At 33.9% G+C, this 27,796-nt stretch overlaps 1 protein-coding gene across 1 annotated transcript in view; it reads left to right on the top strand.

Annotated features, from left to right (window-relative positions):
- Positions 1-27,796, top strand: part of SOX5 (SRY-box transcription factor 5) — a 437,995-nt gene that overhangs the window by 277,403 nt on the left and 132,796 nt on the right. The window contains 1 exon segment of the mRNA XM_017890553.1: positions 20,316-20,436. Coding sequence (XP_017746042.1) covers positions 20,316-20,436 — 121 coding nt within the window.

The following is a 27,796-nucleotide window of genomic DNA, read 5'->3' as shown; positions in this document are numbered from 1 at the left end:
CACTTTAAGCGCTACAGGATAGCTGTAAGGAAGGGTTTTGAACTAACACTTTTGAATTTGCAGTTCTTTGTATCAAGATCATTATATTAAATGTTTTTAAAGTACATTTATCTATAGACCTATATTTCCAGACACACCAAAACCTCATGTTCTTTAAAAAGTATGCCAATGTGTAATTAAAAGAACTGAACAAATAGCAAATCCTTAAAGGAAAACCTGCAGTTTGTCATTGTTTGTAGGACAGATATGTGAGAGATCCTAAAAGAGAAGTGAGCAAAGCAATACTAGGAAGTTCCAGCAGATCTAGTAGCTGCCTTTATGTAAGACAATAGATCTTGTGAATATTTCTGTTTCTCTCCAGGCAGCTAGCTAGTCTGGTTAACCAAAATTGTTGAGAAATTGTTCTGTGGTTGAGAACAAAATGCTGAATTAAACTGTTCCCAGCACAATAATTGTGTGATTATAGCATTTATGTTGCTGGCCAAAGGAACAGTCATTAGGTTTGGAAGACTTACCAAAACCACAAGTACAAAAAAATATGCAAATCATATGTAAATTGCTGTTTAATACCTATAGTGGCTTAGAAATGGAACTAAGAGTAGAGCACATTTCTAGTTAAAAGAGATAAACCTGGAAATCTTTATTGTGTATTTAGTGTGATACTGAAATTAGGAACATGCTACCCTAATCATGTATTTGTGTCTCTCGACATCTTTCTTTCCCCTTTCTCCCATCCGCAGTCTCATCTTTTTTAACTTCCTTTGTTAACTTCAGTATTTTTAACTCTATGGGCTTGTCTGAAAAGTTTTTCGTTATTTATTTTTTTTCCATTCTACTCCAAATTATGTGGTGAAAAGATTTTATCAACCAATGGGGTGTTAGGGTTAGTGCAGAGAATGATTTAGTAAGAAAACTGTCAGCAAATGCATACAAAATGTCAAGTAAACAGTGTTTGCTAATAAAATTAAAATACGATTTTTCCTCACATTTTGAAATATGCTTCCTATTGCTGATCAATGTGTACATTGAAACGTTGAGTTTTTTTTCCTGTTAAATTTTACCAGGTGAACCATTTACAGACTAAAGTTTCCCTGTGATGAGGATCAGGTCTTGCTAAATTCATGTGTGGTGTTGAGAACCACATATGACCTTTAGGAGTAGTAGCTGTGTATGCAATATTAATCATGTTTTAGATTAATAAATGAGAAACAGTAGTATTAAAAGATGAATGATCCACTAAGAATGAGTGATACACTGACATTTTTGCAGATCAGTTATGAACTATGAGATAGCATTAATTAAAGGACATGAACAGAAGTTTTCACCAAAGTTTTCTTTTTGAAATTCTGATACATTTCATTTCATTTTTAAAAAATATATAAAATGGAATGTACTGAAGAATAATCCCACTGGCAGTGTGGACAATCAGACACAAGCAGAATAACTAAAAAGCTAAAAAATCTCTATTATGTATCTCCTTCTTCTGGATGTAGAAATATGTTTAATACTCAGATTTATACCATCATTAGGGCGTAGTTACTTGCTTATCACATAATTACTTGCATATCACATTGGAGATCTTACTCCCTTTATAAATTTGTGTAAATGCTATCACAATAATTGTAAAAAAGCTAGTCATTATGAACCATTTTGTGTTGATATAAATGTGATTTTAATATATATTAAAATATGCAATGAATTTTGCCTTTATTATACATATTTGCGTTCTTTTCAAAGGTGCTCAAGAAGTCAGGTAACAAATGGGAACTGAAAACATTAGAGATGTTGGTTTTATCAAAATTATTTTCAAATACTTAAACAGCTTTTTCTTTATTTTACAAGAAATGGAGTCAGCTTTCATCTTATTTCCTGCTAATCATCAAATTTCATTGCTAATTTAGTTTCAGTTTTTGAAAAACCATTTTTATACATAGTATGTATTTTTACAAACATAATGTTTTTAATTCTTTCTTTGTTATTTCAATGAAGAAGATATTATATAAAGAGCTTAAGATACATGTTGAGAATTTAAAAGCTTTGTGTGTGGTGTTGATTTTTTTAAAAAACATAGTGGCTTTAAATTTATTCTTGATTGTTTTTCCCAATAGTGCAATCTTCAAACTGTACAGGTTTTGAATTGCTAACCACTACATGATATTAAATAACCTCTAATTCTTGCCAACCACCCACACATTAATTAGAACAAACACAGCAATTTTAATGATCCCACTTGTCAGTGGTAAAACACATTTAGAAAACAAGGATCATATTTCAATAATCAAATTGTATTTTTAATGGAAACTTAGACACAATTCACAAGAAAATGTTTCAGCCTCTTCTAAAATATACCTCATAAACCTAAAGTTACAGGCAAAACTACTTATTCAGAAAATGAAATTGTTCATTTTGGTTCATATTAAAATATGAACATTTCCTTTTCATCTGAAACTAAATACTATCATCATATTTTTGCACAGCACTAAATCTCTGAAATCTGTTCAATCTTGCTTTATGGCTTAGTGTGTGAACAATTTTTATAAATGTTCTGTGAGTTTTGAAAAGAATTTGTATTCTGTAATTATTGGATGCAGAATTCTGCATATATCCATTAGAGTAAGCTTGCTAATTATGTTGTAGAAATTGCCTATATCACCTAAATTTTTTTTGTCTACTTGAGCTATCAGTAATTAAGAAAGTTGTACTAAAATGTTCCATTATAGTGGGGAATTGCTAATTTCTTCTTGTAGCTCTCTAAATTTTTTCTTCATAAATTGTGAGAATATTTTATTGGATGGATATAACAAGAATTATTATATCTTCCTGTTAATTGAAACTTTAGTATTAGTTCATTATAAACTATTTCATGTTGATATGAATGTTTTAAAATACATTAAAATATACAATTATAATTTTGCCTTTGTTATACATATTTGGATTCTTTTGAAAAGTGCTGAAGCAGTAATAACTTTTATTATTTGTATAACACTGAAGTTTGAATTAAGAGAAAGATATAATAATTCTTAAGTTATAATAGAAGCTCTGTACCCATAATTATGCTTTGTGTATTAAAGTCTATTTTGTCTAATACTAACATAGATACTTTAGACCTGTTTACTTTTTTGGTTAATATTTGCCTCATAAATGTTTTTTTATCCTTTTCAACCTTTTTTTGTTATTATGATTTGAGTATATCTCTTGTACACTAGAGCTAGATTTTTTAACATATTCAATCACTTGGTCTCTATTTTTTAACTGATGAGCTTACTCCACTTATATTTATTGTAATTAAACTTAGGTCTGTCATTTAATTCATACTTTCTGCCTGTATCACCTTTTGTGTCTATTTTCTTTTATTTTTATGTATTAATTTTTAGCATTCTTTATATTTTCTATTTATCAGTTTGGATATATCTACTATATTTCTATTTTGTATGGGTTATGTTTGAAAATTTAACATTTCTACTTATGCTCAGAGAGTCTAAAATTAACAAGTACTCTATTATTCCTCCTGAATTTTAAAATAACCATAGCACTCCATGGCTGTGGTTACTCCTCTCTTGTTTTACATGCTAATATTGTTGAATTTAGCTCATTTTTTCTTCAAATATTAGACACTAGCTAATACAAAGTTTATTTCTATTTAGTCACATGTTCACCAGTTTTTTCACTCACTAGTCTGTTTGCATCTTACCTATTTCTTCTAGGTTCCCTTTTCTTGTTTCTGAGACACATCCTTTAGAAATTTCTTTAGTGAAGGAATTTGTGATGGACTATTTTTTATGGAAAATAAATGGCCTTTTTTTTTGCATTTATCCTTCGAAGTGTTTACTGGAAACATATTTTTAAGTTGTCAGTTATTTTATTTTATTTTATTTTATTTTTTTCTGTTAACTTCTAATACTACTGTTGAGAAATGTATTGTTAAACTAATTATCATACCTAGGTTGATGACTTCTAGCTGGCTGCTTTTAAGGTTTATCTTTGCCTTTCATTGTCTTTAGTTTTATAACAGAATATTAAGTGACCTTTTCTTTTCATTTGTTCTGCTTGTGTAAATTTTACCCATTGCATTTATAGACCTTTATCTTTCAAATTCAGAAAAGTCATCAGTCATTAATTTTGCAAATACTGCCTTTCTCCATTAAAAAAAAAATATTTCTCCTAAAATTTTTAACCAGACATTTGTTAAACCATCTTATTTTAGACTCTATGACACTTAACCTCTCTTTCATATTTTCCATCTTTCTGTCTCTGTGAACTGAACTCTGGTTCATTTCTTTGGATTTCGTTTATGGTTAGTGACATTTCCCATCACTTACATCTAATTTGCTGTCTATTTGATGAGTTTTAAATTTCCGTTATTACAATTTTCTTATTTTTTCTTTCCTTTTCCTTTTTTTTTTCTTTTTTTTGAGACTGCAGCCTCCACCTCCTGGGTTCAAGGTATTCTCATGCCTCAGCCTCCCAAGTAGCTGGGATTACAGACATATGCCACCACACCTGGCTAAGTTTTGTATTTTTAGTAGAGATGGGTTGTCGCTCTGTTGCCCAGGCTGCTCTTGAACCCCTGAGCTCAAGCAATCTGCCCACCTCAGCCTCCCAAAGTGGTGGGATTACAGGCATGAGCCACCATGCCCGCCCTGTTATTATATTTTTCATTTCTCAAAGTTCTTTTCAATAATTTTTCAAATCTTCCTGAACTTCTTCTTTGTTTTTTTTTTTTTACTTGTTACTAATTTTTATTGCAACTTTTTTATAAGCAAATATTTTAAGCATGTTATTTTATTTTTTATCTGATTATCCACTACTTCCATATCTTTGGGTATCTGAATCTGCTGTTTTCCTTATTCTCCTTCACACATGCTGAATCATTCCTTATGTATTAAATATTGTTAAATTTAAATTACGTATTAATGTTTGGCTGAACTTCATCTGTGGGAATCGGAGTATCTAAATTGATGCTGCTTAAATATTGAACTGAGTTATTCTACAAGTTTCTAGTAAGCAGTACAAACTAGGAAACACTTATTTCTAATTTTGGAGATTGAGTTTTTACTGACCATTAAGAAGTTTTGGTTTGAACTCCAGATCTAAGTTAGGTAAAGTCTGTGTGATTGCCTTATAGTAGTACATTATTTTCATTAGCATTTTATTGCAATGGATGGTAGCCTTCATGAAATCAAGGCTTTTATTGTTTTATTCACTATAGTATTTTAAGTATTTAGAAATGTATCTGATACATCATAGGCAGTTAATAAATATTTGTCAAAGAATCAGCAGCAGCAACAGCAACAGCAGCAGTGGTATTCCACCAAAGGCACTGTAGAAAGATCCTGGTATCCTCACCTTTCTTAATTGCAAGATTTTCTTTTTAAACTAATCTTTCACCAAGGGAATATCCCCTTTGATTGTCCTGGGTTAGTGTGAGAGAGTGAGGTTTGGAGGGACCCAAGGCATCATCTTAAGTTCTAGGTGCTATCTACATTTACCCTATTCTTCCAAACTACTTTTGATTTACTAGATTTCGCTTTCTCCTACCTCCAACTTTCTTGGAGGCTGTGCATTTAAAAAAAGTATATTGTCTATTATGCATCCAGGATCTACTTGTATTATAGCAGAAAAGATTTCTAGGATATCTAATGTTAATGTTTAATAGTAGTTTTTTGTAACCATTAGCCATACTTTAGAAGAATTTACATGCTGAAATAATTATTTTCATGCTGTGTCAAAGTTTTGCCATTTTAATATTTTATGTAAGTTATAATTTATTTTGATATTTAAGATTAATTTTAATTATAATTTATTTTGAAATGTAAGATTTATTTATAAGTATTTTATCTTTTGCTCAAGTGAAAGTATAGTGATTAAAAGTCTAGTTCATAGGTAGGCTGGCCTGGATTTGAATTCCAGCTCTTTTACTTGCTATCTGTTTGACTTTAGGCTTGCCTCAGTTTCTTTATCTGTAAAATAGGGGTGATGAAAATATTTATCTTATAGGGTTTTTGTGAGTTTCAAAGAGTAAAGATAGAATTGTGCAAAGGTCAACACAGAAAAAAATGCGTTATAAAAGAAGCTGAGGGAAACAGAATAGGTACTAACATTAACAACTGCCCATCAAAGTCCTTTTGGTAGAGGGCAAGTGGATGGAAAGAATTCATGTTGTCAGTCTATGTTCTCTTTTCATCCCATAAAATGTCTATATAAAATTAGAATTGCCATAATTTTGATGACAAAGGAAAATTATTTCTAATTAAGAAAGCAGTCTATAGAATTAGTAAGATACCCATGGTATTACATAATTCATCTTTATTTAAATATTGTCATTATGTGTAGGCAGGTTACAGTGCTTTGTGCTGGAAAGTATAAAGTAAATTTAGCAAAGTAGTAAAATTAGCCATACTTTGCTCAGATTTTTGCAAGTAATGTGCTATTCCTTATTATTGGATATATTTACAATGGTAGATTGTATAATATTTCTTCTTGACTAGAAGATTTAAAAACTCATGATTACATAAATGACACTATGTTCAATGGATTGTCCAATTACAAAAATATTTCACATTTTCAGCTCAAGAAACATCTACCATGGCCTTTTTGGTAATTTCACACATGTTTTATTTTCAGTGACAAGTGTTCTAGTGAGTGGCAAACTGCTAGTGTGTCCTTAGCTATGGTATAGTTAGACAAGCATCTTAGTGCTGTGTTCCATCAGATACTGTGAGACTGCATCCATTATTACTCAAAGAGCATGATTTTTCACATCCTAAAGAATGGAACTAGACATTAACTTGGCCCTAATATAGTTGAATTGAGGGAGCTGTATTGAAATGTTATCTTTGTTTTTGTTTGTGGGAATGCTACACTAAGGGCTTCTTACCGCTAATGTAACATTTTTCATTACTGACTCAGTATACTCTGCATGCTACAAACAAATAAATATCCAATCACTAGCCATTCACACCAATCTAGCACCTGCTAGCTAAAAAATAGAAATTACTCACTGGGAAATTTGAACAAAGGAAATATAAGCAGGATAATCACATTTACCTTCTGCAACAAAATAAGAATAATGCACAGAGTCTAAGGATGCAGCTATTGATTTGAATTTTTAATAAAAAGCTTTTCTTTTGCTTTAGGTTTGTTGGGTTTTTTCCACATATACAGATCATGTCTTCAGCTAAAGCTCTGTATTTCATGTATTGCTATATGTTCCGGTTATGTTACTTTATATTCCTGGTAACTGAAGTAGCAAAAAGTTTAAATGTGTTTAACGGCACACAGTCTCTCACACTTGAACTTATTTTCTAATTATTTCTGATTTTCTCATAAGCTTACATTCATTTCATATGAGTAATCAAGATTTGGTTTTTATCTTAAAGAACATGTAAAAGCAGTTCTTGGGTTATTTCATTAAGGACACATACGTTTTTTATTTCTCTCCATCTAATGAAACACACGAAACCTAACTGTGGGCATCATCAAGGCTGAAACTAGGATCTGAGGAGCAGAATGGAAAGGGTGGAGGGAAATTGAATCAATTATTTTCCATAGTTCAAGGCATTACTTTGAGGAAAAGTCATGAATCCTGAATGAAAATGGAATAAAGCCTAAGATCCACTGTATAATATGAATGTTTTAATAAGCTAGTAACTACAAGAAGAAACTAAAGCTAAAACAAAAGTAAGCTTTTATAATAGTGAATATCTTTTTAAATAATCACTTCAGTTAAGAAATAATGAGCATTTATTATGTTTGAGGCATTAAGCTAGGTATTGTGGATACCAATATGAGTTAGCTATGCCTTTACTCTTCAGGCAGCTTAGCCATGGAGACAGACACAGATAATGTCAACCTAATGGGAGAGTTGTATGGAGGACAGACAGGAGAGGGCAACACTGTTGAACACAGTAAGAACACTGTTAACTTAGGTTTTTCTGCATCTCCTCTTCCAGAAAATGAAAAGTGCCATAATTCAAGGCATTACATAGTTCATTATACTACATATTTCAGAGGTTTATTGTCTGACTTCCTCCATGTCTTCAAATGTCACTGTGTCATGGATTCCACATTGAAACCTGCAGCCTCTGCCCCAGCATTCCTTTTCTTCTGCCCTAGCTTCACTTACTTCACAGCACTTGCCTTATTCGTTGCAATGTCCCTAGAGACTAGAACAATACCTGGCACCAAGTGAACACTCAATGAATGAATGTATTTTGCTTGAAGAGTTTGGATAGTCTTCATAAAGACAGCGACACTTAACGCCGGGTTTTGAGGAAAAAGTTGTTCTTGAGTATAAAGTGTAGCTTTTTTAGGGGTTCATGGATAAAAAATATTCAGTTATTCATTTGCTTTTTTTTTGTTTGTATATATTTAGGGTATACAACATGATATTTTGATGTACATATACATAGTGAAATGATTATTGCAGTCAAGTAAATTAACATGTCCATCACCTCACATAATTACTTTTTTTTTGGTGTTAAGAGCACCTAGAATCTACTCTTTAAGCAAATTTTCAGTATATAATTTTATTAATTATGGCTCTCATGCTGTACATTAGATCTCTAGATTTGTTCATCCTATATGACTGCAATTTAGTCCCCTTTGACCTACATCTCCCCATTTTCACCATCCCTGCATTAATGGCTGTGCTAATTTACATTCCTGCCAACAACATACAGATTCCCTTTTCTCTACACTCTTGCCAACGTTTATCTCCTGTCTTTTTGATAATAGCCATCCTAATAGATATGAAGTGGTATTTCATTGTGGCTTTGATTTGCATTTCCCAGATGATTGATAGGTATTACCATACCTATTGGCCATTTTTATGTTTTCTTTGGGAAAAGGTCTGTTCAGGTCCTTTGTTGAATTTTTTAGTTGGGTTCCTTATATGGTTTGGACATTAACCCCATAGTTCACAAGTATTTTCTCCCAATACATAGGCTTTCTTTTCATTTTGTTGATTATTTCCTTTGCTGTGCAGAACTTTTTAGTTTGAAGTAGTCCGCTTGTTTATTTTTGCTTTTGCTGCCTGAGGTTTTGGTGTGATATTTAAAAAATCATTGCCAAGGCCAGTCTCAAGAAGCTTTTTTCTGTGTTTTTTCCTCTAGGAGTTTTATTGTTTCAGGTCTTACATTTAAGTATTTAATCCATTTTCAGTTGACTTTCTCTGTGTGTGGTGTATGGCTTAGGGTCACATTGCAATCTTTTGCATGTAGTTACCTGGCTTTCCCAGCACCTTTTATTGAAGAGACTATCCTTTCCACATTATGTGATCTCGGTGCCTTTGTTGAAAATTAGTTGACCTTGTAAGCCTGGGGTTATTTCTGGGCTAAGTCAGGTGAAGTTTTCAGCTACACTGTGCAGTCTGCACTCTGAGAACGGATAGAAGAATAAAATGTCTCTTGGCCAGAAAGAATTGTAGGTCTTTTGAGGAAGAGTAAACCAACATAGGCAAGATATTAAAAATGTTAAAGTTGTTATAATCGAAAGTTCATTGCACAGAATACATAGTGGTGTGGGAGATATCAGCAAGAAACGAGTCAACGTCAAGGTCAATGTGAGTATCAGATACATTTACTTTCTTCAGTAAATGTGAGTATCAGATACTTTTTATGAAAATTAGCCGGTCGGAGTGAAACGTTAACGTTTTATGATCAATCTTTCTTTGTCTTTGTCTTGAATCAAATGAAATTAGAGGTGATACAACTTCAATATGACTGTTGGGAAGTGAGAGGCAGGGATTGCAATTTTAGCAATGTTTTATGTGCCTATATTCCTCAATGAGATGTTCTTTAGTCTTCCTAGTAGATTAATTGGAAGATAAATTGACTCCTTTATTTTAATTTTCCTGAAGACCATTGCATTGAGTCGGAAAAACTGACAAATTGACTTTCTTTTATATGAAATGAAAAATCAGACTATTAGGGGTCATTGAAGATACCATGTCTCTTCTTGCTAATGGTGGAAAGTTAGCTTTGTTATCCTGGTTACTCCAGTTTGGGTAATTATATTCTGCCTACCTAAACCCCTCTTGTAATCTTGTAATGATTTCAAGAGACTTTGAAGTGAATGTGAGTATCAGATACTTTTTATGAAAATTAGCCGGTTGGAGTGAAATGTAAACATTTTATGATCAATCTTTCTTCAGTCAGATATCAAAAAATAAATTTCTGTTTTCTACCAAAATAGACAAAGCCGACTAACAGTTTAAGATCTTCAGGATAGGGTGTATTAAGAAATTAACACCAAATGGCAGTTACTATGTTAAATATCCTTTTATTTTATGCCAGGTACTGTGACGTTCTATTGCATCTCTATTTTTCTGCTCCATTTTCAGATTGTTAAAGTATTATATAGTAGTATATATATTATATAGTAGTATATATAGAGCAATTTTGAAAATATTTTATGCAGAAAACAAAAGCAAAATAAGGCACAATATAAAGACGAAAATTAAAATCAGCCAAAATGCCACCCTTGGTATAAAATCTCTTAAGACATAATAGAATTTTAGCTTTTAAAATTATTCCTTTTGGCCGGGTGTGGTGGCTTATGCCTGTAATCCCAGCACTTTGGGAGGCCGAGGCAGGTGGATCATCTGAGGTAAAGAGTTCGAAATCAGCCTGGCCAACATGGTGAAACCCCGTCTCTACTAAAAATGCAAAACTGAGCCAGAAGTGGTGGCATGTGCCTGTAATCCCAGCTACTCTGGAGGCTAAGACAGGAGAATTGCTTGAACCTGGGAGGTGGAGGTTGCAGAGATCCGAGATTGTGCCAATGCACTCCAGCCTGGGTGACAATAGCGAAACNCAGAAAACAAAAAGCAAAATAAGGCACAATATAAAGACGAAAATTAAAATCAGCCAAAATGCCACCCTTGGTATAAAAATCTCTTAAGACATAATAGAATTTTAGCTTTTAAAAATTATTCCTTTTTGGCCGGGTGTGGTGGCTTATGCCTGTAATCCCAGCACTTTGGGAGGCCGAGGCAGGTGGATCATCTGAGGTAAAGAGTTCGAAATCAGCCTGGCCAACATGGTGAAACCCCGTCTCTACTAAAAATGCAAAACTGAGCCAGAAGTGGTGGCATGTGCCTGTAATCCCAGCTACTCTGGAGGCTAAGACAGGAGAATTGCTTGAACCTGGGAGGTGGAGGTTGCAGAGATCCGAGATTGTGCCAATGCACTCCAGCCTGGGTGACAATAGCGAAACTCCCTCTCAAAAAAAAAAAAAAAAAAAAAAAAAAAATTATTCCTTTTTATGGTGAGAAAATATTTGGGAATTAATTTTGTTAGTGTTTCTGTACTCTATATCTGAATCAGGATTTTTATATCAGGAAATTACTGTATTTTGATTTATACTTTGCTAAGAATAATCAAAGAATTTGTGGCTATGTGATCATGTGTAAGTCCCCAAAACTGTTTGTTTTCCTATCAGTTTTCCTCATTGATAAAATTGGAAATAACACCTGGCCTACTGATTTCTAGGAGGCTGGATAAAGTATGCATGAACTAGTGTTTGTGACAGCACTTTATAAAATGCAAAACATTTTCCAAAACATGCCTATCTCAAAGTACACTCAATCTTGCTTCAGGTATTAGTGAAGTTACATATTTTTTTTTGTTTTTTTTTTTTTTTTTTTTTTTTTTTTTTTACTAGCTTTGGCTAGTTTTTTAAATTGAGATATAATTCACATGCCATAAAACTTACTCTTTTAAAGTATATAATTCAGTGCTTTTTGATATATTCACAATGGTTTACAACCATCACCAGAACATTTTCATCACTCCCAAAAGAAACCTTGTACCCATTACCTGTCCCCAGCTCATCCCTCCCCACATTTGTTAATTTTTGAGATTTTTTTTAAAGAACTTACATTGAGCTGAAATTCAACATAAGAATACTGACATTTATATTAATTTTATATTACATGGGAAAAAAAATCACTGATAATCTAATATAAACCATTGGGTAAAACATCACAAATTAGAAATTAATAGTGAATTTTATTGTTTTCTAATCATGGATACCTAAGAAATATAACTGAAAACTATATTATATTTCATGTTGGTCACTATATTTTATGTTCTCATTCATTTTCTTGTAAATGACAATTAATGTAGTAATGCATGATATAAAATAAGATTGTATTAGTAGTATTTGCAAAGCTTTATTCTGTTCACATTAACAGACAAGCATACTCAAATGAACCATGCTGTATTGTGGTCAAGAACCACAATAAGTAATACAAATAGTCACACACGCTTTAGGAAACAAGTAGAATTGTATAACAAAGATTTTGATTTGATCAAGCAACAGCTGTGTAAAAATAATACTTTAAGAAATAGCTATATATTGAAATAATAACCCAATTTTAAATAATGAATTATCTAATATATTTTAATAATTACCATTTGAATTCATTTATTCAGCTCAAAATGATTTTTGGGAAATGAAATAGCTGTGTTTCTCCCATATCTTTTCACCATTTTCTTATTTTACACCATGTTTTTGCAACCCTTAGGTTTCTATGATTAGCAACTTTTAATATGGAGATTATACCTGAAGTCAACAAATATATTTTGTTTAAGCATGTATTGCATTTATAATACATGTCATCATTTTTTGAAATTTGATGTGAATTTAATGCATATTAGTAAGAACTAATGCTTTGTAAGAACAAAGCTTCAGGTTTGAAAATAAAGTTTACTATTAGACAACAAGAATTTTTAAGACAAACCTGCATAGCATTAAGAATGAAATTTTATTGTGTTAAAGTAACAGAGGTCTTAATTCTATATCCTTTGAAAGTGGTTGTATCCTAGTAACACTGCCAACAATAAACACATCATGCAAAAGTAAAAATGCAGTAGTGAAATGAGGCATTGAAAGAAGGAGTCAGTGACCATATAATATTTCAGTTTCTATTATATCTAGTAGCAATCTGGTTAAAAAGAAATGACAGTTGCCCTGAAGGAAATAAAGTAGAGGTATTATTGTAGTAGTAGTTTAGAAAGAAAATTGCACTGTGTCTTGACTGGATTATTTCTCTATCCTTGCAAACTATCTTCACCTCTCTGTGGTGCTGCTTCTTGCCTTCTTTATACAAATTGAGTTTGTATCATATAAACTCATAGGGCCCAGGGGCCCTTTGGTGACAGGAAGGAGGAGGAAGAGGGGAATTAGAAAAAGAAAATGTGACAGGCAGTTTTGAAAAGAAAAGCAATTTTCCTTGTGGGTCTATTCCTAAATAGGAGTTCTTCAATGCAATATTTTGCTTCTGCAGAGCAGTCAGTCAGAATCAAGTGCGTGCTTGTGCTGTTTTGTGGGGCTTGGCACTGACAGGTTTCATTTAGGAGGGGTAGGAATACAGGGGGATTGGATGTGGGGAAGTTAGTATTTTGGCTATATCAGCCCTGGAGGCAGAGTTAGCACTTGCTATGGGACAAAAGTATTTGTAGTCATCAGATAACTTTGCAGTCAGCTTCAATAGCATCACTCCTTTTTTTTTTTTTTTTTGTTTTTTACTTTTTTTTCCACTTTGGCAGCCAAGCTCTTAGTAGAACCATCTGTCTTTCTATTAGTATTTTTGAGGCCTGTTTTGAAGCCACTTTGCTTGGCAAAGTCACTTTCATCCTTGGAAACGATTTTAAAAAAAGTTCTGTGGCTTTTGCCGAAGAAGAGTACTATGTAAAAAATCCACATGGCTGTTCATTTTTGTTCTAAAAGAATATGGCTACTTTGTCTTTGTCTTGAATCAAATGAAATTAGAGGTGATACAACTTCAATATGACTGTTGGGAAGTGAGAGGCAGGGATTGCAATTTTAGCAATGTTTTATGTGCCTATATTCCTCAATGAGATGTTCTTTAGTCTTCCTAGTAGATTAATTGGAAGATAAATTGACTCCTTTATTTTAATTTTCCTGAAGACCATTGCATTGAGTCGGAAAACTGACAAATTGACTTTCTTTTATATGAAATGAAAAATCAGACTATTAGGGGTCATTGAAGATCCCATGTCTCTTCTTGCTAATGGTGGAAAGTTAGCTTTGTTATCCTGGTTACTCCAGTTTGGGTAATTATATTCTGCCTACCTAAACCCCTCTTGTAATCTCATTTGGATATTATATTCTTCATTTGCTCAGAAACTGCTGTGTATTGTTGCTGTGTGCTTCTAAACAGCTGCTATGCTCCCCACTGAAGGTGACTGAATTTCAGTTGTAGGTGAACTGATCCCTAACGATGGTGTGTATTTGAACACTATAGCACTCATCGGAAATAAACTCTTGAGGAACATTTGAAAAAGTTTTAGATATTACAGTTTATTTGTAATTGTGCTGACATAAACCATAGAGCTGCCTTTCATTTTAACATTTGTGTGTGTAATTTAAACAAATATCCTACCATAAGTTTGTGCTGTTTGAGCTTTCATACAAACTCACATAAGACCTGTTCCTTAAGATCATGGAGTTCTTCCAGTTCTTTGATTCCTGTATTTTTCCCAGTCTGGTGATGCCTTCCAGGCCTCACACCCTGTTTTTAAACCCAAAGCCTATTGTTGATCAAAAGCAATTTTATTTCCTCAAAACCTGCCTTTGCTAAAGTCCTCCAGTCCACTTCCCTTCCTTTGAATGCTGGAGTTCATCTTCTCTGATCCTCAATCACGGTTACTAGGCACGTTTTGAGACAAATCACAGAAAATGGAGACCAATTCATGTGGTCTCACCTAAGGTCTTGGCATCCTCTGTCACTCTTTAATTTCTGTGGTTTGCTTTCTCTTTCATTTCTCACAATGATCATCGAGAACTTCCTGGAACCTTGTTCCAGTTTTCTTCCTCACTCCCAATCTCTCTAATTTTCTGCATATGACCTTGCCTTATCATTGAGAAAATTTCTTCTGCCAGGCCTGATTTTCCTTACCTTCCCCTTTCTCTATCCATATAGCACATCTGCCTTCATCCATTATATAGCTCCATTCCTCAGGGCCCAGAGGATGAGATGCTACTCTCATTCCAAACTAATCCCTCCACCTCTGCCATGTCTTCTAGCCTCCTCTGGAATTTTGGTTAGTTTCTCTCTTTCCTACATTTAAAACTCTCCATTTCTGTTCACCCCTTTCAGCCAATAAATGTGCTCAGAACCCTGCTACCTGAAAAAAAAGTCTTTGCTTCACTTTACATCTTTCTATAGCTACTATCAATGTCTCTCCTCACCTCTCATCAACTGTCTCTGAATAGTCTTCATTTGCTTTCTCCTTTTCATTGCCTGTCATTCAGTGCTCAACCTTTTACAATATGATTTCTACCCTCTATTCTAATGGAAGTGGTATTATTATAAATTCATCTTCTGATCATTCCCAGAGATGTTATTTTTGTCTCTCAAATACTTTCTGCTTTTTGTTTTGTTTTGTTTTTCACAATTAGTTTACTCCCTCAATCTTGAAATTCCTTTGGCTTTTTTTGTTTTGTTTTGTTTTGTTTTGTTTTGTTTTGTTTTGTTTTGTTTTGTTTTGAGACGGAGTCTCGCTCTGTCGCCCAGGCTGGAGTGCAGTGGCCGGATCTCAGCTCACTGCAAGCTCCGCCTCCTGGGTTTACGCCATTCTCCTGCCTCAGCCTCCCGAGTAGCTGGGACTACAGGCGGCCGCCGCTTCGCCCGGCTAGTTTTTTGTATTTTTTTAGTAGAGACGAGGTTTCACCGTGTTAGCCAGGATAGTCTCGATCTCCTGACCTCGTGATCCGCCCGTCTCGGCCTCCCAAAGCCGTTGGCTTTTGTTATACCATAGTCTTCATGATTTTTAAAATTTTTGCCTAACTAGTGTTATCTGCCGATAGGCTCCTTTTCTCCACCTTTTGTTGAACTGTTGTTGGAACCCAGATGATGTTAAGCTGTTCCCCTTTTTCCTTCAAATCTTTTCTAGATTGTCTAGTTTATTCTCATTTACTTATGATTCCCCACACTGTGGCCTCTGAAGATCTCCTCCCTCAGCTTCAGACTGGAGTGTCCATCTGCTGGAAAAATAACTCCAATGCAACATCATTCAGCCACCTCAGCCACATCATATCCAAACCTGTAGCCATCATTTTTGCATGAAAATTATCACTACTACTCTGAGTTTTTAGTTGTTCGATGCCATTCTAAGTAGAGTGACATCAAGTAAACATTATCTTTGATTTTGTCATTTTTTCATCTATGAGTACTGCCATTTTTTTTCCTTAAATATTTCTTTTTCTTTTTCTCCTCATCCATCACTGTTCTACTGATCAAGCCCTCATAATCTGTTCCCTTTTATTAACTTCCCACTTGGTCTCTATGGGCCTCTCCAATCTCTTTTCCATATCCACCAGAGTATTCTACTGACACTAATTTAATCCCTCCATAATTCCCCAGAGCCTACAGGGGAAATTTGTAGTTTCTTACCCTAATGCATATACTGATTCAGGCAGACCTCTCACCACTGTTTTCTTTATATTTTTTGCCATTCCTAACTGCTGGTAGTGTCTCCCTCACATGATGCTTTTTTCTTGTCCCTGTTACTTTTCTTGTGTCTCTGTCTCTGCTCCTTACCTATTCAGGCCCTATACCTGCCGCACCTGCTTTCACAGGGCCTTTAGTGACTTCTCCTGGCTGTGTTAGGAGCCTCTCTTCTGTACTGCCATAGTATCCTCTACAAGTCTGTACTATTGGGTTAACAGGAGTGCATTATGACTATCTGTCTATTTGCCCCACCAGATTCAGAGCTCCTAGAGAGCATCCACGTATGTGAATTCATCTTTTAATCCCTAGTTACCACCAACTGCATATTCTACTTAGCAAATGTTGATTGAATAAATAAATAAATAGGGACGTAATGAAATTCAGATTAAATAATCTTAAGAATCTACTTAATATGTTAATTTCTTGAAGCCATTGAATGTTTCAACAATAGAACATTTACATAAAATATAAAATATTTAACTATGAGTAATTGATAGGCATTTACTTGTTATTCATAAATGGGATAATATAATTGATTTGTATTGGATTCATAATATTTTAGAGACTATGTAGTATCTTGAGGTAGACACAAAAGCATTAAGACAGGATTTTTAAAAAGTTTTCAAAATACAGGAAGTAGCCTCTTATGTGTATTATGAATTATTTAACCTGCGAATAACATGCCCCCATCTTTTAAAATTTACAACAAAAGTATTTTGTAGAAACTTAATTATAAATGTCACACATTTTCAACTTTAATTAGTGGTTTAAAGGAAATTTCATACATTCGGTAAGAAAAAAGAAATTAACAGTGATTAGGATTTGGAAATATTCAAAACTAGAAAATATATAGAATGAATTACTAACCCTATACCAAGTTAGTTTTAGAATCTACCCAAAAAAATATTGTTTTGATATTGTGTGTCCTTTTCTCCCAAATGTTGGCTAAATTTCCGCAGCAGTGCGACGAAAATCCATCAAGATATAGGAATAATACAGTCACTGCTCATTATTTATATGTGTTATGGTCTATAAAGTTGCTGTGAACGATGAATTAGTGAATGCTGAACAATTGCTCCTAAAGGAAGTATAGATAGGTTCTTGGGAGCTTCTGGTCACAACCTTTGCATCAGCTAATCAATACATAACTTTGTTTGTGTGTGTTGTTGTTTAAAAATACCTTTTTTAATATTTATTATTGATTCATTAACATTGAATTCACAGTCAACAGCAGGATAACTCATGCATGAGCAAAGCTTATCTAATACATAGTCTTCTCCGTAAGTCACACCACAGCCCTCTTGCCTCATAAACACTAGACAGCACTTAAGCATTATTCTTGGGAGCTTTTTAAACAAAAAATTATCAACAAAATTGTTACCTGCTTTGTGCACGTCTGCAAATGACCAGGAAAGTGGCATTATTAAAATTGGGTATGAGTAAATTTCAGCCAATAGGCAAATTTGCAAATATAGAATCCACAAATCATCAGGATTAACGATATTTTGATATGTGTTTTTAGTCACTCACATAGATTAGCTACACATTTAGGATTACATTTATTTTACTGTTTACTGTATTCTTATTATTTACTGTACAGTTCTCTACAGTCTGTTCTATGATAGTCTAATAAAAACCCATCACTGGGAATGGGAAATTAGGTTTATTTTTCATTTAGTTCCTTTATTTCCACCTTGTAGTTCCTCTATCTGCTACTTCCCCTCACTAGATTGAGTCAGGAGACGCAGTTCCAGTGTAAGTTTGGTTTCAGCTAAATATGTGATCTTGAACAATTTATTTGGCCAAGCTAGGTGTTAATTCCTCATCAGCATGATGATTATGTTGTTGCTGATAATCTCTAGGGTCTTTCTCAGCTTTAAATTTCGATGTCACTCTTTACAAGTGGATCTTGAAAAATTTAGACACTAAAACAAATTATAATACTAAAACAAATTGCATTTTAATAATTTAATCTATAAAAGAACGAAGTTTAGAATGCACAGATTTCATAAAAGCTCCAGAATTCATTGCAATTTATTCCTTAAAATACTAAAATTTTATCTGAAAGAATATTATAAACTATTAAGGTATAAATTACCTAGATAAAAACCACCATAACAAGAATGCTTTATATACAAATAATAACCAATTAACAATATAACCAATAAAACTTTCCTTATATAATGCTTTGTAATTTGGTGTCATTCCTGAAAACAGATCTACCATTCACACATTGCTCTTCTCTCTCCCTCTGTATGCCACCCCCACCACCACACACACATTGCCTTCTCTTTCACCCTTCTTCTCCTCCCCTTCTCCCTCTCTCAGTTCTTGCTGCCCCCCACACTCACCAACCAAAATCTCAGAAATAGCTCAGAGGTTTACTGTGGAAGATTAAATAAAGGAGAAATTGAAGGTGGGCTTTTAAAGTGAGAAATGATGAGAACTGTAAGAATTGTAAGAACCCTAGGAATGTGTGATGTGGCTGGGAAAACAAGAAAACAGATCTGAAAGACAATTCAGAGGTGCTGTTAGGATTAGTGACTGAATTGATATGTAATTATCTTTGTGTGTTTGTTTCTTTTACTTTTTTCACCGCCATCATCCCTACTATAATCAAGGCTTCATAGATGTGGGATTTTGGTTTTCTTGTTCACTATTGCATCTCTACTGCCTACCTCAGTTTCTTGCACATAGTAGATATTTTATTAAATAATTTACAAATAACTGTTCACTGTGTGGGAAGACTAGTGGAGGAGAATAAATTGTCAGAAATGTAATTTTAAACATGATCCCAAATTACCATCCATATATCCATCCATCAGTAAACACTAACCAATAATCATTTTCACCAGGGAGATCTTGCTTAAATATTTATTCAAATAAAACTATTGTAGTTAATGACAAATCTCTAATAATGTGACAAGGCTGCAGAAATGGTTACATTAGGTTATATTTCTAAAAATTCCTATTCAGTTCAAAGAAGATAGTGATTCTATTGTGCTGGATTATTTATTAACCAGTGTAGCCCCATACTCTGAGAGTGGGACCAGCAAATTAGAGTGTATTCCAAAGATGACAACCAAAACAGAGACCCTGTGGTCTGAGGAGTGGTTCAATTGCTTCCAAAGGGATAGATACAGGCAAAAATATTGTACAGAGAAAATCTGTAGCAGGATTCAAGAGACTGAATTCGAGACCCAGGTCTAAGTAATTCTGTGGCAAGTCAGTTATCTTTTGGCATTACTTACCTCTTCTATTAAAAAAAAAAAAAAAAAAAAAAAAAAGATTAAAAGTTTTAGCTATTCTGTAATCTTTCTTCCAGGTCGATTTACTGTATTCAAGAATTTTAAAATTCAATATTATGTGTGAACTTGAGAATTTGTCCTCAAATAATGAAGAGCTATTTACATATAAAATGATACAGGTTTAGTTTTGTTTTAGACAGTAGAATTAGTCCCAACAAGTAGGATTTGCAGAGGGCGATTTCAGTTCATTCTGTGGGGTAATTTTTGAGCCATTTCATTAGTGCAATAAGAAAAAGGCTTATCATGCAAAGTAGTGATGTTTTCATCACTGCCAAGGATATCATGTAGGGAAATTATTCATCGTGTTAGAGAGTTGACTTAGTAATACCTTTCAGCTCTAGGATTTACTAGTTCTGCTGTTTAAGGTAGTCCCAAAGCATATCCTCAAGGCCAGTATCCCAGCAAGCTTCTATGTCAGTCTTTTAAATTGAATAAATGATTTTCTTTTATCATGAAATAAGGAGGGTGGGAAGAAGCATGGAGCATCGAAACTTCTTCTCTTTGATTCGCTCTATCACGTTCAGCAGGTTCAAGGTCAGCTGCCGCCATTAATGATTCCCGTATTCCCTCCTGATCAACGGACACTGGCTGCAGCTGCCCAGCAAGGATTCCTCCTCCCTCCAGGCTTCAGCTATAAGGCTGGATGTAGTAAGTACTGTTGATTTTTCATCTGGGAGTGGGTGGAGGGCAAAGCTTTAAATTAGGCAATTTAATATTACTGCCACACCAAGAAATGAGATCACCTATATAGCATTTTTATTTTAAAGAGGAAACACACAGAATGTGTGGAGAAGTGTGTTAGTATTTAAAAGGGCTTAGATTAAGTCTGTGCTTCTGAAGCCAATATTCTGTATAACTCAATTTCGTAACTTCTATTTACAGTGTATTGTTAATGTATGAATGTAATTTGTGGATTCATTTAATTTTTTGCACAGTTGACATAGGAATATGCTTTTTACCACTTTTTTAACAGTGAGATAAACCCAAATTTCCTAATGTGAATGAGTTGGCCTTCTGTTATTTGTCTCCTCCAAATATTTACAGCCTAAATTCTCACCAGTCTTTTGAGTTCTTAGACCGAACCATTCTTTTTCTTGACTCTGGACTCGTGTCATCAGTATTCACTCTCCTTCATATTGTGAAGTGCTTCTAGCTCAGATTAGGGAGCACTTGTCTGACTTGATCTAAGTTAGGTCCCTCTCTCCTGCTTCCTTTGGCTTCTGTATATTTTCTTTTTCACTTTAATTGTAAACTTTCTGAAGGCAGTTGCTGATTCTGTCTTACTCATTGTTATATCTCAACTTTTAGTACAACATTCAACATTTTTGAATGAATTAATGAATGAATACGTAAGCAATATAGAGGACTTTTTTGAGCTAAGTGATATACTAGAATAACTGTTTATATTGCTTATTAACTTTAGATGCCTGTGATGTCATGCCTTTTTCTCTTTCTTACCCAAATATAAATTGCACATTGTTAGTCTTAGGAAAAAATACATCATTTGAAAAAGTTATAGTCAAAATGCCAACTGTATTCTGTAAGATAAAAATAAGAACACATTCTAAAGAGGGGCTAGATTGCTAAGCTAGGTATCTTCCAGAACATCTTTACCATGGTCAGAAGGAAAATAGTAAAAGCAAGTTGATTGAAATATTTTCATTGATAGAAGTGAATACCACTGAAAAAATTAGTGAAACATTATTTTAGATAATTACATAGGATATTGTTTTTAAATTGCAGTGCATTTTGGCATATATATATTTATATATAAATTAATTGTGTCATTAACATCTTGTTATGCTTTAGTATTTAATTAATTTGAGAAACTCTAACATTACTAGAAATCAGTTCTACATTTTCTATTAGGTGATGTTTTAAATTCTCACATTGGGGATTTCAACATTTATTTCTCGTCTTTAAATCTTTCTCTATATCATATAGAAGAAATGGGTTGTAATTTCTTAAATATGCAAAGCCATTTGAGATTAGAAGATTGCAACTCTGTAGTTGAGATAAAAGTGGTCTGCATTCAAGACTATAAAAATTCACATATGTGTGATGCTTTGCTCTTTGAGATTTTCATACTGCTTTTGGACATCTTTCTCTTTACTTTGGTTTCCTGTGTTTTAAAACGGAATTCTCACTCTGGACCCTTAATTTATTCATCTAGTATTACTTTTCATATCATCCTACCTTTGTAGGTTATCAATTCATCCAGACACACCAACATTTTTTTTGTAATTAAATACTATGTTCATTCTAAATATTTTAAATTCTAAGAATAATTGAAATTCTATGAATAGAATTATCATTTTATTGCTACACTAAGTTCTGATTTTTTTAGTTCTCATAAGTCATGAAAGATTTTTTGTTTTGTTTCTGTTTTCTTAAGGAATTACTGTTCACATTAAACACATGCCATACGTGTGTTTTAGTAAAAAAAAAAAAAGAAAAGAAAAGAAAGACGACACTTTCTAAAATCATTAGTTGCCTTTGCACCTGTCATATATACATATAGATTAGTTATATTTTCAATAAAACAAAAAAGTCTTTTAAAGCAACTGCAAAAGTAAGTCCCAATAGCAAATATTGTGCTGAAGAGAAAACCACATTTAGTATGAACAATAGCAAAACTGTAGACCTGGAAAAGGTCAAGAACACCTCCACCTCACTCTCATTTGACAGAGTTGGCATACTAAATGTGTTGAGTGTTAATGTAATGTGGCATGGAGAATTTTTTCCATTTCCAAAGTAGTTAGTATATTAACCATTTGATATTCATACTTTTAATGCTTACAGTTATAAATGATACCACTTCTTTTGTAACCTTGGAAATAAAATAGGAAAAAGCCTTTACAGCTGCTGGCAAGCTTGAAACTGGGATCACACCAAACTCTAGAACTAAGCAGAAGCCAGTAGCAAAAGGAAGTGCCACCCTTGTTGACCCCTGGCATTTTGAGTCCGTTTGAATGAAGAACTGGTTGGAAGTGAAAAGTAGTCCAGACGACGTCCACCCTAGTCACATTTCAGGAAAGGAATAGAAGTAGGAGAAGAAATTGTGCTGTTTCTGCTCTTCAGTGGGACTTCCTGATTTATTCCCCTTATAGTTGTCAACCATTTATGACTTTTCCAGTTGCCAATTATTTCCATTTATTACATAGTCTTCAATAAAAGAGACTGACCAACCCATATTGCTTTCAATTTCAAGCAAATATGAAAGATACACTATTTGTTGCTATCAAAAATCCAGATACTTTTCATCAATCCATTTATCGAACATACATCATACATCAGTATGTTTCTGTTTAGACTAGATGTCTTCATAAAATACATAAAATAAGTTTTAAATCTCTGGAACTAAACTAGAAACTTTAAATGTACTCGACAGAAAAAAAAAAAAGTACACACACAGTTTAAGGAACCTAATCATTGTAAACTGAGTTAGCATCTCCTGTTTCTGAAATAAAAGCTTTTAGTTGGACATAAAGATTTTTTTTTCTTTAAGAAATACATAATAGCTGAAATATGGTGTGGATTGGAAACCCACAAAATGTGGTTCCTGAGCCTTTCTTGAGTGCTAGAATGTATATCATTTAAGCAATATAAGAGTAAATTAGTAGCAGCACAGCCAGGCACATCAGAGAAAATTGACTAGACAGACAGAAAACAAACTCTAAAGAATATTGCTGTCCATTTTTTTCCATGAGTATGTGGATCAGTTCACAGATGTTGGTGTAGTATTAGCAGCATCTCGGATTCTGTTTGGGCATTTGGTATTAATGAAATTAAGCATGAAACCACTTCATGGATCCATATCTAGGTATTGCTTTCCTTACTTATTAAAATCCTAAAAATACTTGAAAACGTCTGAGGGCATAAAAATGATATGTATTCTTGAATCAAATCCTTTCTCTCTCTCTCTCACTCTCTCTCACTATATATTTATATATATATATACATTTATATATATCATACATTTTATATATACATATATAACACATTTATATATATATATATATACAAAATGTGTGTGTATAAAATAGAGAACTTGAAAATAATTACATGAAAACACTGGTTAAATCAATCAGCTTCATTCAGAGACCAGTTCATTCAGGGAAAGAAAAAAATTAGTTGAATAATCTGTATTTTGAACTTCTCAGTTCTATTAAAACTGTCAACTTAGTTATACATAAACACACCCCAGACCGTATAAGAGATAATTTAAAATCTCAAATGTAAATTGTATTTGTGCATAATTGCTCATTTTAATCAGAAAATAATTATTACAGCCCTTTAAGTTTGAACAACTACGTAACTAAAGTTTCAATTCTAAATTAGTGAAATAACTGGGTGTACAAATGAATTGGCTCAAGTACACACAGGTACACAGTGGATGGTTGAAGAGTCCAAGAACACAGTCCATTTGCCCCTGCTGGAAAGTCTGAGTAGTATCCTAAACTATTTATCAAAGACTTCAACATGTGAGCTGTGAAGCTTGTGTCAGACACATATTTTTGAAATAAAATATAAATACCTTTGGTGCCTGTAGAACAGTTTTGTGCTTTTGGAAAGATACTGCTTTGGCTCATCCTAGAGCAAATTCTCCTTTACAAAAAAATCAACTTTAAAGGAAAATAATTTTTGAATGTTCGTGTTGGTGTCAGCCTAACATTTTATACTTGGGAGAGACTTTTGAGATAAGGTGGTTGATGGATATAAGGTTAGTCAAAAACACTTTCTCTGACTGTCACTCCAGGCTTCTTTCTGCAGCACATGGCTTCTTTGAACCCCGTGTTCAGGATCACTTCTATTTCTTCAGAGTACATATTTTAGAGGTAGAAATTAGAGGTATCGATGATTATCTTATTACTAGAGACTGCAGTCCTATAATTGTAACCGTTAGATGCTTTAGAAATTTTAACTGGAAGATATTTTACGTGGAAATTTTTTAAATCTGCATGAATGACAAAATCCAATAAAATAACCCATTTTCTATACAGTATAAAACTAACAATTATGAAAGAGCTGGCTTGATAGTAAAAGAGTGGCTCAAAGTATCGAACTGAATATGAAATATAGCTACAGATAGAGAATATTTACCAAGAACATTTGGACATGTGCCTAGTGCCATGGTTCTCAAACTGTGTGTGAAGGTTCCCAGGGTGCTATAGCTAATTCATAGGGAAACAGGATATTTTAAAATTTTAGAGAAAATACAAAGGCATCTATTGGACACTGTGTGAACTCTCACAGGTAAGTTGTTTGGACTTTACTAAATAAAATTGAGTGGTTGGATATTTCCTTTGTTTTTAAGAGTCCCATGAAACAATTATTGAACCATCAGTGGTGCCTTAATTGTAGAAAGTTCGGAAACTTTTGTCCTAGAGTATATTTGTTTTAAAAATTACTGTGATTTTTTTTTTTAACCTGGAAGTTATTGTCGTTCACCTGTTATACTGCCAACCACAGAACAGAATATTATAATAAAATTTATTTTCCACTTAACAATGCTATGTACAGTATTATGAAGATACTCAATTACTTGTCTATAGCAATTGATTCCTTTGTCAATATGATTTCAAGCATTCAATATTTGGTTTATTTGTTTTGATTTAATTAATGCAATCTCAAATAGGCCACTACAAATAGAGAGGTACTTTGAAGGAAAGAGCCTCGACTTGGGATGAGATTTTGCCTTATTCTGATGCTTTGATTGTCCTAATCCAAGTTACAAAGCTTCAGTTATTACATCTACACAATAATGTAATAAGATCCATTTTACTGAATTGTTGCAGTGATCAAATGTAATTATCTAAGAATTGGTGCCTAACATTGTGCCTGTCTTGTTATGTTATTTATAAGTGATAAAGACTGAGATAATATAGTACGAGCAAAATACTGATGCTGTTTTGAAAAGAAAAAAGGATTTTAAAATCACACCTGGCATTTGATGACATTTCATCACTCACTGTCTTTGAGTTAGGATCAAACTCACTCTGCCATACATGAATGAGGCTTCCTCTGACTGAGGAAAAGAACTGTTTACAGAAAAGTAGCAGAGTGCTGATGAAAACATTTGTTTGGTTTAATATAACCTTAGCCTTACCTGTTTTATTATAATCACCAAGCTTTAAACTTTTCTTTATTTTTTTATTTTTGGAGACAGTCTCACTCTGTCACACAGGCTGGAGTGCAGTGGTGTGATCTTGGCTCACTATAACCTCCACCTCCCAGGTTCGAGAGATTCTCCTGCCTTAACCTCCTGAGTAGCTGGGGTTACAGGCACGCACCACCACACCCAGCTAATTTTTTTATTTTTAGTAGGGATGGCATTTTGCCATGTGGCCTAGGCTGGTCTCGAACTCCTGACCTCACGTGATCCACCCACCTTCCAAAGTGCTGGGATTACAGGCATGAGCCACTGCACCTGGCCAGTTTTAAACTTTTTTTGTTGTTGTTTTTTACTTGTCCTTTTATTGGAGCTCATGAGTTTTAGAAAATGTATTTAGTCACTGTTTTGGCTGTATAAAACTAGAAATATATTCACATACTCATTCTGCATTTTAAAACATTGATTAATTTTTCAGAAATGTGTTAAATAGCCTTATAAAGTTACTGATTGAAATATTTAATTGCCTTATGAGATTAGCTTAAATAAATAGAAGTCGATGAGCCAAGCTTAATAAACTTAAAATATGCTGTATTTACTCCTCATCAGTTTTCTGAACAGTATTTCCGTTTCCAATAAAAAGGGAAACTCTCAGTTAATTAGTTCCTCATACACCACAATAAAATTAATGTTTAGGAGTTAAATACTATAAACTTCCTCAGGCATATTTGCTGATGTGTTTCCTGTTTTTAGTTAATGTCACATGTTTCATTGTTTAATGGGAGTATCATATGGGTTCCATTATATCTCTTATGCAAAGAGTTCATGTGTCTGGCATTTTAGGAGACTGCATGCTAATTTCTGATTTAACTGTGTCAGCTATGTCAGCTGACATACAGGTTATTAATGATGAGTGCTGAAATAATCACCAAAGCACAAGCTAAAAACCATCAACATGGCACGCTTTTATCAAACTGCCAACATAGGAAATGTGTTATCAAGATCATATACTGTATGTTCTTTGTAAATAAGCAGAGAGAAGAGGATATAATCGTGTCTTTAGGCTTCTGTTTTTTGTTTGTTTTTATTTTTTATTTTTTTGAGACGGAGTCTCGCTCTGTTGCCCACGCTGGAGTTCTGTGGCATGATCTTGGCTCACTGCAAGCTCCACCTCCTGAGTTCAAACGATTCTCCTGCCCCAGCCTCCTGAGTAGCTAGGATTACAGGCATCTGCCACCACGCCTTGCTAAATTTTTTTTGTAATTTTAGTAGACACAGGGTTTCACCATGTTGGCCAGGCTGGTTTCAAACACCTGACCTCAAGTGATCCACCCACCTTGACCTCCCAAAGTGTTAGGATTTCAGGCATGAGCCATACTGCCCAGCTGGCTTCTGTGTTTTGTGTGTTAGAATTATTGTGACCAGCTCTTCCCCTCTCCTCTGCCTTCCCAGAAGTTTGTAAACCAATGACTTTGGGAGATCCTGATTTAGTTGTAAAGCTTTGTAAATATTTATATTTGTAAAGAATTGAATTATTTTGGTACCTGAATGACCAATCATTTAAATTCCCTTTTGAGGTAGTTATATTAGTAGTTTAAAAATATGAAATGGGCCGGGCGCGGTGGCTCACGCCTGTAATCCCAGCACTTTGAGAGGCCGAGGCGGGCGAATCACAAGGTCAGGAGATTGAGACCATCCTGGCAAACACGGTGAAACCCGTCTCTATTAAAAATACAAAAAACTAGCCGGGCAAAGTGGCGGGCACCTGTAGTCCCAGCTACTCCGGGGGCTGACGCAGAAGAGTGGCACGAACCTGGGAGGCGGAGCTTGCAGTGAGCCGAGATCGCGCCACTGCACTCCAGCCTGAGTGACAGAGCCAGACTCCGTCTCAAAAAA

Source organism: Rhinopithecus bieti, unplaced genomic scaffold (genome assembly GCF_001698545.2).
Source record: "Rhinopithecus bieti isolate Rb0 unplaced genomic scaffold, ASM169854v2 scaffold_17971, whole genome shotgun sequence".
NCBI lineage: Eukaryota > Metazoa > Chordata > Mammalia > Primates > Cercopithecidae > Rhinopithecus > Rhinopithecus bieti.
The sequence above is the reverse complement of the archived record's forward strand: the minus strand, read 5'-3'. Positions and strand labels throughout refer to the sequence as shown.